The sequence below is a fragment of the Cetorhinus maximus genome, chromosome 23 (assembly GCF_964194155.1).
Source record: "Cetorhinus maximus chromosome 23, sCetMax3.hap1.1, whole genome shotgun sequence".
NCBI classification, from domain to species: Eukaryota; Metazoa; Chordata; class Chondrichthyes; order Lamniformes; family Cetorhinidae; genus Cetorhinus; species Cetorhinus maximus.
Genome location: NC_135901.1, coordinates 33,721,234 through 33,734,401, shown reverse-complemented (window position 1 = coordinate 33,734,401; position 13,168 = coordinate 33,721,234). Strand labels below are relative to the sequence as shown.

Genomic DNA, 13,168 nt, shown 5'->3' with positions numbered 1-13,168 from the left:
TGGCAGAGAAACAGGCCTCACTGTCCTGTGTTTCTCAACCCAGGAAGCTTTCTTCATGAGAGAGAGAGAGTGAGCAAGAGAGAGATGATTATTCTTACAATATTCAATACATTTCTGCAGATTTTATAAGATTATTAGACAGAGATTTCTCACAGATCTCCCCACCTTGAGATGAGAAAATCTTTATTGATTTCTCACAACTGATTTCTGACGAACCTCACTATTTCTAAGCTCTGAGCTTGTTTTCCTAATTTCTTGATGACAAACCGTAGATAACATACTGAAGCTACTAGAATGATCAGAATCAGCAAATCAAACCCTTGAGCTGCCACCAAGAATAAATGTCAAAACGTTTTCATGAAAATGTGATAACGATCGACTTAGATTCATCCTCCCCACCTGCCGATCATCTCACACAATTCTAAGTTATTGACATGTTGTAAATACATCTGGTTCAAACAAAAGTTCATGCACGGACTTTAAAGACTCTCCAATTCTCTGTTCACCTGCATCCACCTTGTGGATATTTTCTAACTGATTCTCAACCCCCTTCAAATTAATTTGTCCTTTCTGACCCTCTTTAGAAATCCTATTGAGGATATACTGGTAATCCCAGTCACACTCTTCTCCAATCCCCACGATATCTCTCACCCCCAGCCCGCCTGTTTTCTCTGTCAGACTATCAGTCGCTCCCTGTAATGTGTCAATGCCATTGTATACTCCTGGCTTCACTTAGGAACTTCTCCTTTCACATTTAACTAAGACTGTTGCTTCTCAAGCCTATGGCCTAAATTTTCCGTTAGGCGGGCAGGCGGAGCTAAAGCTGATGCGGCCGCGCCGCCATTTTGCACAGGCAGGCCAATTAAGGCCCGCCCAGCGCATTTCCGACTCCCGTGGAGAGCGAGAGTCTTAAATTTGTGGTGGCGCGTGTACAGACCGCCGGGTCCAATGGTGACCCGGCAGTCTGTTTTAAAAAAGGCCAGGCAGCCTTCTTCAGGCTGTTCACTATGGCCAGCTATAGGTGGCACCGCAGGGGGTCTACACAACTGGCCAATGTAGAGGGAAGGCCAGGGGAGGAGGGCAGGCTGCAGGGCGTGGGCCAGGAGCAGGGCAGGCCACCAGGGGGGCCAATGTGCCCCACGCTTTTCCGATGACTGCCTTGCTGCCCTTGTAGAGGAGGTGGCAGCACGGCGGGGGGTGCTGTTTTCCCAGATCGGGAGGAGGAGGGCCCCCCCACATGACGAAGCGTGCCTGGCAGGAGGCGGTGAGCTCCTGGGACGTGGTGCGGCGCAACTGGATCCAGTGCTATAAGCGGTTCAATGATTTGCTGCGGTCTGGAAGGGTGAGTACGTTAGCCTTGGGCATTTAACCCAGCAGGTAGCCTTAGCCTTTGAGCCCCCCCCACCACCCCCAAGTCTTAGTGTCGTGACTGCATTGACTCATGTTGGGCATTTGTCACACGGGTGGTTAAGCAGGCAGTGACCATACTTACATCAGCCTTAGTGGTTCACGAGAAGACGGGTTCTCCCCGCACCATGTGTTGGTCTTAGTTGCACATGACTAGTCTGGGGGCAGCCTGCAGGAGATGCAGCTAAGCGCATACACATAACTCTAGCACATGTCCTATTCAGAGTGATGAGATGGTGGAAGGGGAGCCTCAAGGTCTCGTGGCCAAGAGCCATCTGGTGCCCTCGGCGCCCCACCTAGTTGTGCCTCCTTGCCATGGGAGCTAAGACCGTGTCTTTCTGAAAGTGATGGACGCAGAATGTGTCCAAGGTGGCCGTTGGGGGAGGGGGGGGGGGGGTGTGGGTGGGTGGTTGAGAGCAGCCATACTATGTTTTTGTGACCAATTACCAGTAGCGTGGACAGGAGGCACTGGAGGCTTCAGATGGGCCACTGTGGTTGGGGTGCCGTGTGCGCGTACAGAGTACATGAGCGATCAGCCCCAATAAATGGTCTTCTCTGTTTTGCAGGAGAAAAATGCGCATAATGCGCATGAATGTTCGCGCACTGGAGGCGACCAGGCCCGGCTTGTCATATTGACCCGTTTTGAACAGGAGGCCCTGGAGCTAGAAACGCGCCATGTGCCCAGGTCCACAGGTGTCGGTGAGGCTGGGGTGGAGCGGCCAGGTATTTGAGGCCCACAGTCCCATCCGCTCTGCCTTCCCACCATCCAAAGCACTGATGATTTTTGGAATCGTTAATGCAGCAACATTGCTCATTCACAGACTGACAGAGTCAGGCGTGTGGGTCATACACAAAGGTCCCTCGGCCCTTCGAAGATGCGCGTGTCTAGCACCTTCCAAAGTCGCCATATCCCATTTCTGACCACTATCCCCATGGCCTTTTCTGCCATGGCATCGCTACTGCACATCCAAATACTTATTACATCTTAGAAGGGTTTCTGCCTCTATCACCCTTTCAGCCAGTGCATCCCACATCACTCTGTCCAAAATTTCCTCATCACCTCACCTGTCAACCTCATGCCCCTTACCTTAAATAAATGCCACCAGGTTAGTCATCCCTCCGCCAAGGGGAAACGTTGCTTTCTTTCCACCCGATATATGCCCCTCATAATGTTATGACGCTCAATAATGTCACCCGTCAATCTCCTGTGCTCCACAGCAAATTTCACCAGTGTATGCTATGTTTCCTCATAACTCCAACTCTCCAGGCCAGCATGCATCCTGGTCACAAACCTCTGCACTCTCTCCACTCCAATCACATCCCTCCAATGAAGCACTGATCACAACTGAACACAGAAGTGTAGCTGTGGCCTCGACAGTGTTTTCTGCACTTACAACATGACCTCCATTTTCCTACATTCTATTCCTCGGCTAATAAAGGCAAGTCTGGCTTTTAACATCTTAAATGCCTTATGTACCTGTCCCGCTACCTTAACGGGCCTGTCGACATGCCCAGCAAGGTCCCTCTAATCGTCCTTACTTTCCACGGTCCTACCATTCCTTGTGTATTCCCGTACCTTGTTTGCCCTGCCCAAGTGCATCACCTCTCAGTTATCCACATAACATTCCATTTGACATTCCTTAGGCCATCTGACCAGCCCGTCTGTATCCACCTGTAATGTTTGGGCCTCCTCCTGACTATTTGCCACCCCACCAATGTTCTTCTCCTTAGCTTCTGGAAGGTTGAGCGCATTATGAGTCTGGGGGAAAGGGATGAAGTGTGTTACTGTGTGCACGCTAACTGATCCACTGTCTTTGTTGTTAGTTTCAGCATTATCAGAGCATTGCCGCCAGGAGGAAGTGCAGAGGCCCCTTCTCACACCTGAGGGGCCTGCACTGTCACCTGCGTCACACCATTTCAGCGAGGCAGACACCAGCGCAGAGGCTAGCACATCGGTGGGAATTGTAACATCAGCTAGTGTCCCGGGGCACAGTGGAGAGGGCACTTCACAATCGCTGGAGGAGATGGTAGAGACAGAGAGTGCCAATGGCGCCAACAGCCAGAGGACTGCAGGGGACCAGGCACATGCTGAGTCGGGCCGTGATGATGTGCCTCTGGAGTCATCCGCTACGCAGCAGCTGCAGGAAATGCAGCCGGGTGTGCGGGAGCATCTGGGAGTGTTGCATGAGAGTGTGCTTCGCTTGGTCTCTGTGGTGGAGGAATCCAGGCGGAACGTCAGTGATACCATGAGCCTCATGTCAGAGTGTCAGGCTTCCTCCGTGGAGAGAGTGGCGACTCTCCTGGAGAGGGGCTTCCAGGAGAACAACCAGCTTCTGGGGATACGTTTGGACCTGCAAGCCCTCACAGCGCCAGTGGCCTCAGGAGATGGTCTAGGCACCAAATTTCCCAGCTCGGTGCCCATCCATCTACAGTGAGCAGGGAGGTCCGAAGCGACCTCACGTCGGCGCAGCAGCTGCCTGTCTTCTCTCAGGGCTCCTCTCAGGGCGCTCAAGATGAGGGCAGAAGCCCCTCCGCCTCTCTGCCAGTGACCATTGCTTCCGTTGAGGCTGTGACGACTGGGGAGATGCCAGCTGTGGAAATGGCCACTCCCTCCCAGGCGGGGCCAGCACAGGCTCCACGGGCCACAGGACGTCCGCAAAGGATTTCGAGGCCAACAGGATAGCAGAGTCAGCAGGCTGGCTCAGAAGCCACCCCGAGCAATGGGGCAGCACCCAGATGTGGCAGTTGTAAACGTAAGCATAAGGCACCTTAGGCACATCACGGGTTTCTCACTGGTGCTTTTGTGTTGGCCCGAGATTTGAGAATTTTTATTTTTTGACGTTGTCACGTTTGGAATTAATTTTGTTGGACCATATGATGGATCAAATTAAAATTCACATGTGTTACCATGGCTGAGAGTGGCTCCTTTGTGCTGCATTTGTATGTTTCACAGACATATTATGAGAGTTTGAGTGGACATTGAGGTTTATGTACAAAGCCCTTAGTTGCAGCTGATGAAGTGGCAGATGTAGCACTTAAGTGCCAAGTATGGATACGCCAGGCAAGGCTGGTCCTGCAGATCCATTTGTGTGGAGCTAACTGAAGGTTCATTGGATTAAAGTCTCCCGGGTGTCCCTGCCTCCTTGGGGTAGTGCTGAGTCAGTGTTCAGCCCCTCATCATTTCCCTGTGCTTCCTCATCCTCCGAACCACTGCTGGAGTCATCATGTGCAGCCGCATCCACTGCGTCAAGGTCTTCATCGTCCACTGCATGCCCCCTTTCCAGCGCAAGATCGTGCAGAGCATAGCATGCTACCACTATCACAGAGACACGATCTGGGGGGTACTGGAGTGCACCCCCTGAGCGGTCCAAGCATCGGAAGCGCATCCTGAGAAGACCGATGATTCTCTCCACCACAGCCCTTGTGGTGCCGTGGCTCCTATTGTGCCGCTGCTCAGCCTCTGTTCTTGGATGGCGGAGAGCATCATGAGCCACCTTCTGAGGGGATAGACCTTGTCACCCAGCAGCCATCCATCCAGCCGTGCTGGAGCACTGAAGAGCCCCGGCACCTGGGAGTGTCTGAGGATGAGGGGAGGGAGTGGCCAGTTCCACAGCTGGCATCTCCCCAGTCATTGCAGCCTCAAAGGATGCAACGGTCACTGGCAGAGGGGCGGAGGATGTGGGAGTTGCCTGGGGTACCTTGCACAGACTTGTAGAATCTGCATCCTGTGATCACACACTATCTGCACGTTCATGGAGTGGAAGCCCTTCCTGTTGACTAAGGCACTGGGCTCGCCTGCTGGCGCCTTGATGGCCACATGTGTGCAGTCTATTGCACCCTGGACGCGGGGGAAGCCAGCAATGGCCGCGAAGCCTCTGGTTCGCTGTGCCTGACTTGCCTGGTCACAGCGGAAGTGGATGAAGGTCAATGCCCGTCTGAACAGAGCATCTGTGACCTGCTTGACACAAGTGTGGACAGCTGATTGGGAGACACCACAAAGATCACCCACCGAGCCCTGAAAGGAGGCATAGAAGTGGAGGGCAACTGTGACCTTCAGAGCCGCTGGCATGGGGTGTCCGCCCTCACAATTAGGAGAGATCTCAGGGCCAATCATCTGACAGATAGAGTTGACTGTCTTCCTTGACAGACGGAGCTTCCTTCGGTACTGCACCTCACTGCAGGTAGCTGCTTCGCCGCATGTATACCCTGGCAGCAGGATAGTGGCGTCTTCTGCGGTCCCTTCCACCTTGGACAACCTCTTGGCCCTGTGCCTGGCCTCCCAAAGGTGGCTCCCCTGGAGGCTGATTGTCCACTCCTGGCCTCCTCCTTATTCTAGCCCTCCCTTCCTCCTCAGAGGAGCTGCCTCCAGTGGAGATGTCAGAACCCATACCCAGGCTAAAGGGAGGCCTCCAGAAAGTTGCAGGCCCGATAAAGATTACTGACTGCAGAGTGCTGACCTGAAGGTTCAAAATACACAGAGAGCTGCTGGAATTCGTTCTGAACTGCTACAGATCTCACAGGCAAGTTTAAAACACTTTCTGCAATAAATACTTCACAGACCAGATTGACAACCCCACTGAGCCCTCATATCCCGCCCGTGGATGAGATTTGTTAAAAAGTTGCTTACCCGCCTGCCCGTTGCGCCGAGCCAAAGATCGCACGGGCGCCTGAAAATCGGTGTCGATTGCCGAGTTAAGGGCCTTAACAAGCCCTTTAATTAATGGTGGGCGCGCATCACGCTTCATCGCGCGTCCGCCCAACGAAATATGGCAATGGCGCGCGGTGACGTCAGGACGCTCACCCACCACTTATTAAAGGGCTTGTTAAGGCCCTTAATTCGGCAATCGACACCAATTTTCAGGCGCCCGTGCGATCCCCCGAATGTCACCCTGAAAATTCTGCCCTATGATCCTGACCACTGTGATCCCACTCCTAACGCCTCTTGTAAGATTTCGGTTACCCAAAAAGGGGGCCGACCTCGGAAGCGATTTGAAAGTAGTTTACTGAGAAGCAACAGTTTAAATATGATGCCAAAGCTAAATAGACACGAAAAACACACAACCTGTGACAGGTGAGAACGGTTTACCGGTCCCCAGAGGACAAACGGACGGATGATGCAGAGTGAGTGCTGGTCTCCGTAGCTGGTGGCGGCAGTATCCTCTGAACAGTTAACTGGTGTGAGCCAGAGTGTGGGTATTAAGCTGAAGCCAGTGTGGATCACGTCAATATCTCTGTGCTCTCAAGAGCCTGTTTAACCTTTACACAGACAGTTGGTTTACATATGGGTCATGAGATCCAATTGTATCAGGGTTAGAAATGTCTTGTTTCAAAGCCTGTGCTGGAGACATGTCCTTGGCAGAGATAACAGACCTTTCCTGTGTGTCAGCCAGCAAGTTGCTATGGAAGCTACCTTATTAAGGGAGAGTGAGCTGTTTTTTTTACTATATTGCATAAATTTCTGAAGATTTAATCGGGTTATCAGAGAGCGATTTCTTACAGTCCGTTACTTTGGAATGAACTTGTCTCTATTCCCGTGCCAAGGGGATTTCTGTACCGTAGGGGGAGGTAACATCTCGATTCTCCCCCAATTCCCATTCCCCTTCTTTTTGGTGGATAATGGAGGTGTCACTGTGAGTAATGAGCAAGTCAGTAAGAATTGTTTGCAAGGATTAATCAGCACATTCTAACTGGAGATGTTAATCAGGGAAATCTCTCAGACACTGAATTTGTAGAGTTCGTACCAAAGATCGATTGAAGTAAAAGATCAGAACCTTGTTGCAAACTAATTTCTGATGAGAGTTCCTGACCTTTGGGAAAGATCAGTGGTTCTTAAAAGAACACTGCAGCCCTAAGAACACATTCAGCTGTAGATCCAGAATGTTAAACTCCAGCCCAGTTACAGGGATTATTAACATCAGCAGAAACAAACCCCAACTGTCAGAATGAACATGGTTCAGTCCTGGATGTGATTGACAGCAGCAATAACAGCAGAATCCAATCCCTGTAGACACTTATGAACGCGCTGGTGTGCCAGCAGGTGGGATGACTGAGTGAATCCCTTCCCACACTTGGAGCAGGTGAATGGCCTCTCCCCAGTGTGAAGTCGCTGGTGTCTCAGCAAGTGAGGTAACTGAGTGAATCCCTTCCCACACTCGGAGCAGGTGAATGGCCTCTCTCCAGTGTGAAGTCGCTGGTGTGTCTGCAGGTTGGAAGAAGACCTGAATCTCTTTCCACAGGAAGTACAGCCGAACGGCCTCTCCTCAGTGTGAATTCGCTGGTGACTTAGCACATCAGAGGACCCAGTGAATCCTTTCCCACATACAGGGCAGGTGAATGGCCTCTCTCCAGTGTGAACCCGCTGGTGCTTCAGCAGGTTGGACGACTGAGTGAATCCCTTCCCACAATCGGGGCAGGTGAATGGTCTCTCCCCAGTGTGAACTCGCTGGTGTCTCAGCAGGTTGGATGACTGAGTGAATCCCTTCCCACACTTGGAGCAGGTGTACGGCCTCTCCCCAGTGTGAACCCGCTGGTGCGCAGTGAAGTGAGATAACTCAGTGAATTTCTTCCCACACTCAGAGCAGGTGAACAGTCTCTCTCCAGTGTGCACTCGTTGATGTACATTGAGGTGGGATGAAGACCTGAATCTCTTTCCACAGAAGTTACAACTGAACGGCCTCTCCTCAGTGTGAATTTGCTGGTGCTTTAACAGGTCAGAGGACCCAGTGAATCCCTTCCCACATACAGGGCAGGTGAATGGCCTCTCTCCAGTATGTATCCTCTGGTGTATCAGCAACTTAGATGACTGTGTGAAACCCTTCCCACACTCGGAGCAAGTGAATGGTCTCTCCCCCTTGTGAACTCGCTGGTGTGTTAGCAGATCAGATGACTGAATGAATCCCTTCCCACACTCGCAGCAAGTGAATGGTCTCTCCCCCGTGTGAATTCGCTGGTGTGTCTGCAGGTGGGATAACTGAGTGAATCCCTTCCCGCACTCGGAGCAGGTGAATGGCCTCTCCCCAGTGTGAACTCGCTGGTGTGTCTGCAGGTTGGATGACTGAGTGAATCCCTTCCCACACACAGAGCAGGTGAACGGCCTCTCCCCAGTGTGAACTCGCAGGTGTGAAATAAGGCTGAATGACTGCCTGAAGCTCTTTCCACAGGAAATGCAGCTGAATGGCTTCTCCCCAGTGTGAGTCAGTAGGTGTCTCTGGAGGTTGTATAACACTGTGAATCCCTTCCCACACTCAGAGCAGGTGAACGGCCTCTCCCTGGTGTGACTGCATCGATGGCTTTCCAGCTGAGATGGGTAATTGAATCCTTTCCCACAGTCCTCACATTTCCACGGCTTCTCCATGGTGCAGGTGTCCTTTTCTCTCTCCAAGTTTGATGATCAGTTTAAATCTCATCCACACACTGGACACGGGTACAGTTTCTCCCCACTGTGAATGGTGAGATGCTTTTTCAGGCTGTGTAACTGGTTAAAACTCTTTCCACAGTCAGTGCATTGGAACACTCTCACTTGGGTGTGTGTGTCTCGGTGCTTTTCCAGTCACACTGATGTTTGAAATCTTTTCCCACAGACAGAACAGACAAACATTTCTCCTTCCACATTCAAAGGCCAATGATATTCAGGTCCTGATGAATTGAGTGACTGTCAGATCTTGATGTGATTGGTTTGAGTTACCCGCCTGTAAATCCACCTCTTCTAATACCCTGCAAAAGGAGTTTACAAAAGTCATCACTGTAACTACAGGATAGAAATTCAGAACAGGCATTTCTAGTTTCTATGGGACATTTTTCCTCTTGTTCCCTCAAATCTGCAAATCCCCGTCCCATACACTCTCCCTCCTCCCTGTGCTGAAATCCAAATAAAGTGTTGGATAATTCTTTGTGTCTTTTTAACAAATTCATACAACTAGAGATAACAATGTTATCCCCCACAATCTACCCTCCATAAGCTTGAAGCCATCCCAAAGTCTGATGTCCGCGCCTTAAATCGCAGCAAGTCCCATTCCCCTATAACCCTGGTGCTTCCCGATGTGCATTGGTTCCTGGTCAAGCACCATTTTGATTTCAAAATCCCCATCCATGTTTCCAAATTCCTCCCTGGTCTCGTCCGTCACTATCTCTGCAATCTTTTCCAATCCCGAGATATCTGTGTTGCTCTAATTCTGGACTCTTGTACATTCCCTGTTATAATTGCTCCACCACTGGTGACCGTGGCTTCAGTTCCCTCATCCCCAAGCACGAGGATTCGATCTCTATGCCTCACTTTCTCTCTACCTTACTTTCCTCCTTTAAGACACACCTTATAACCTACCACTTTGTGCAAGCTTTTGGTTATCTGCCCTAATATCTCCTTGTCTGTCTGGGTATCACATTTTGTTTTAAAATTTTCCCGTGACATTCTCTGGGATGACTAATGATGTTTAAGGCGCTACATAAATAGAAATCGTTGTTTCTGATGGTAACCCTGGCCTTATGTTTTACAACAACCGACTGATTTCAAACCAAACTATCTGATTTGAGAAAGGCAGAGTTAATGTTTCTAGTCCGTATGACTCTTCTTCAGAGCATACGTCATATGGAGTCGAAATATTAACTCTGTCTTTCTCTCCACAGATGCTCTTAGGCCTGATGAGTTTTTCCAGCACACTCTGTTTTTGTTTCAGATTTCTAGTATGTTGCTTTTATCTATCTGATTTATTGTGCCCCCCCCTCTGCCCCCCAGGTTTTGCAGCCTCTATAAAGAAACCCTGCAGCTACCAAAGAATCAATCATTTTCTCTCCTGGTCACAGGGACCCTGAAGCCCCGCCCACTCTCTGTTGATTCCCTAAGAGGGCCGCACATTAAGCAAAAAGCCCGAGTGGCAAACACGGGAGCTGCAGCTTATTATTGGGAGTTTAGGGCCTCCAGCGGGTGTTTCTGAATCCTCCCCGCCCACCTCCCAGGGTTTCCTTCCTTTCCAGAGATCAGAGTCCTCATTGATTTGAGCCCAAAGTGTAACCTCTTATTTATTCCCCCATCGAGAAGGGGGCGGGTCTGGAGGAGTGAGACGGGCAGCTGGTCCTCCAACCAATCGGAGTGAATGAAGGGCGGGGCCGAGGCAGCCGCTCCGTGATTGGCTCTTCGGTCAGGCCAGGATGTTCGCGCATGCGCCCCGTCGCACACTGCCTCCCATAAAGATGGCGGCCGTTAACCCGGGTCTGATCGGGAGAAGACCCACAGCTGAGGCCCCGGGAGGGAAAAAACGCGGGACCAGTGGCTCCATATTCGGGGTTTTGGGCCTACACTGGGTACTTATGAAGCTTCACACTCGCTCATTGCATCCGTCGCTCCCTTTGTGGCACCCAATAAACTTACCGGCTGCAGAGATCAACAAACAAGCAGCTACGCATCGTCAGCAGCCCGCACTGCGCATGCTCCAATCAATGTTTCATGCGCATGCGCCACTGAACGCGCGGTACTGCGCATGCCCCAAACTGCGATGCTCCAAACCGTGCGATGCTCTGCGCGTGCGCATTGGTCCCCTGCGGTGTGGATAAGGGACAGCCTTCTCCGATAGGAATGCTGGGTACAAGAGAAGTTCTGCAGATGTTGCTCATCTTCACCATTTACAGGACAGACAGCAGGGATTATTAGAGGGAATAAACACAATGTAGTGAGAAAGGAAATTCAGTTAAAAGCAAAATACTGCGGATGCTGGAAATCTGAAACAAAAATTGCTGGAAAAACTCAGCAGGTCTGACAGCATCTGTGGAGAGAAAAACAGAGTCAACGTTTCGAGTCCAGATGACTCTTCTTCAGAACTCAAATTCAGTGTCCGGCTTGGGGAGCTTATAACTGAACGTTTGAGAACTGAAATAATCTGGAGTAAGAAAGGAGAAAATGACAACAAACTGAACAATCAGTAACAGGACATCAATTAGTCTCCTCTTATCAAAGAGAAATCAAAAATTCATCACAGCATGTGTGAAACAAACCTGATTTCTGACATTATATCCAGAATTTTAAACTCCAGCCCAGTGGTACGGAGATTACTGGCATCAGCAGCAACAAACTCCAATTGTCAGAATGCACATGGTTCAGTCCTGAATGTGATTAACAGCAGCAATAACAACTTATGTTTATGTAGCACCTTTAACACAGTCAAACAACCCAAGGTGCTTCACAGGAGCATTATCAAGCTAACCTCAACACCAAGACACAAAAGGAGATATTTGGACAGGTGACGAAACACTGGGTCAAAGAGGTAGGTTTTAAGGAGCCTCTTAAAGGAGAGGAGAGAAACTTAAAAAGGTGGAGATGGTGAGGGAGAGAATCTGGAGCTTAACACCCAGGAAGCTCAATGCACGTCTGGCACTGGCTAAGTGATGGAAATCGGGGATGTGTAAGAGTCCAGAATTTGAGGAGCAGAAAGATCTCGGAGGGATGTTGGGCTGGAGGTGGTTACAGAGGTAGGGAGGGGCGAGACCAGGGAGGGATTTGAAAAACAATCTGAGAATTGTATATTCAGTGCATTGCCAGACCAGGAACCAATGTAGATCAATGAGAAAGGGATAATGGATGAATGGGACTCACTGTGAACTAGAATACGGGCACCAGCGTTCGGGATGTACAACGGGCGTAATATGAGAAGAAGGTGAGGAAAGCTTTGGAATACTAGGGTCTAGAGGGAGAAAAGGCAGGAATGAGGGTTTCAGCAGCAAATTGGCTGAAGCAGGAGAAGAGATGGGAAATATCACAGAGGTGATATCTTGGTGATGGAGCAGATATGGGTCAGAAAATCAGCTCAAGGTGAACCCGACACTGAGGTGATGAACAGTTTGGTTCAGGTTCAGGCAGTGGCCAGGACAACAATAGAATCCAACCAATCCAGTCAGATGTGGACTCACTAGGGCGTCAGCAGGTTGAATGACTGAGTGAATCCCTTCCCACGCCCAGTGCGGGTCAATGGTTTCTCTCCAGTGTGAATGCAGTAGCATCTTTGCTACTTTTAAAACTCTTCACACTGTGAGAATATTTCAAAGGTCTCTTATCAGAGTGAACAACCTGATGTTCAGTCAGGCTAGATGCACAAGTGCACCCCTTCCCACATATGGAGCAGGTGAATGACATTGTCCTGGAGTGAAGTCGTGGATGTATCCAGAGGCTGAATAACTGAGTGAATCTCTTCCCACTCATGAGCAAAGTTTTATGGTTTCTCCTCGCTGTGAATGTGCTGGTGTTTCTGGAAGCTGGATGATCATTTGATTCTGGGGAGATGGTGGCGTAGTGGTATTGTCACTGGACTGGTAATCCAGAGACCCAGGGTAATTCTCTGGGGACCTGGGTTCAAATCCCACCATGATGATCATGAAATGATGGTGGTAAGAACACATCTGGTTCACTAATGCCCTTTAGGGAACAAAATCTGCCGTCCCCACCTGGTCTGGCCTACATGTAACTCCTGATTGGCAGTTGACTCTTAATTGCCCTCTGAAATGGCCTAGCAAGCCGTTCAGTTGTACCAAACCACTAAAAAAATCCCGAACAGCACTGTGGATGTACCTACACCACATGGACTGCAGTGGTTCAAGAAGGCAGCTCACCACCTTCTCAAGGGAGCAATTAGGGATGGGCAATAAATGCTGGCCTTGCCAGAGACACCCTGGCAAAAAATGAATAATTAAAAAAAAACACACAGTGCAGGTGAATGCCCTCTCCCAAGTGTGACTACAGTCCCTAGCTAGGATGGAGAACTGAATCCTTTCCCACAGT

At 50.2% G+C, this 13,168-nt stretch overlaps 3 protein-coding genes across 3 annotated transcripts in view; 2 read left to right on the top strand and 1 right to left on the bottom strand.

The window, feature by feature from the left end:
* The window catches only part of LOC144697556 (uncharacterized), a 51,679-nt gene extending 40,851 nt beyond the window's left edge, over positions 1 to 10,828 (bottom strand). Inside the window, exons 1-2 of the mRNA XM_078569604.1 lie at positions 10,772 to 10,828; positions 7,539 to 9,120 (exon numbers count right to left, since the gene is read on the bottom strand). Of these exons, the coding sequence (XP_078425730.1) occupies positions 7,539 to 8,761 (1,223 nt within the window). The 5' untranslated portion in view covers positions 8,762 to 9,120; positions 10,772 to 10,828. The remainder of the gene's footprint in view (positions 1 to 7,538; positions 9,121 to 10,771) is intronic.
* The window catches only part of LOC144697491 (uncharacterized), a 1,380,819-nt gene that overhangs the window by 1,197,883 nt on the left and 169,768 nt on the right, over positions 1 to 13,168 (top strand). The window lies entirely within an intron of this gene.
* Positions 1 to 13,168, top strand: part of LOC144697552 (uncharacterized) — a 67,635-nt gene that overhangs the window by 24,626 nt on the left and 29,841 nt on the right. The gene's annotated exons all lie outside the window — the stretch shown is intronic.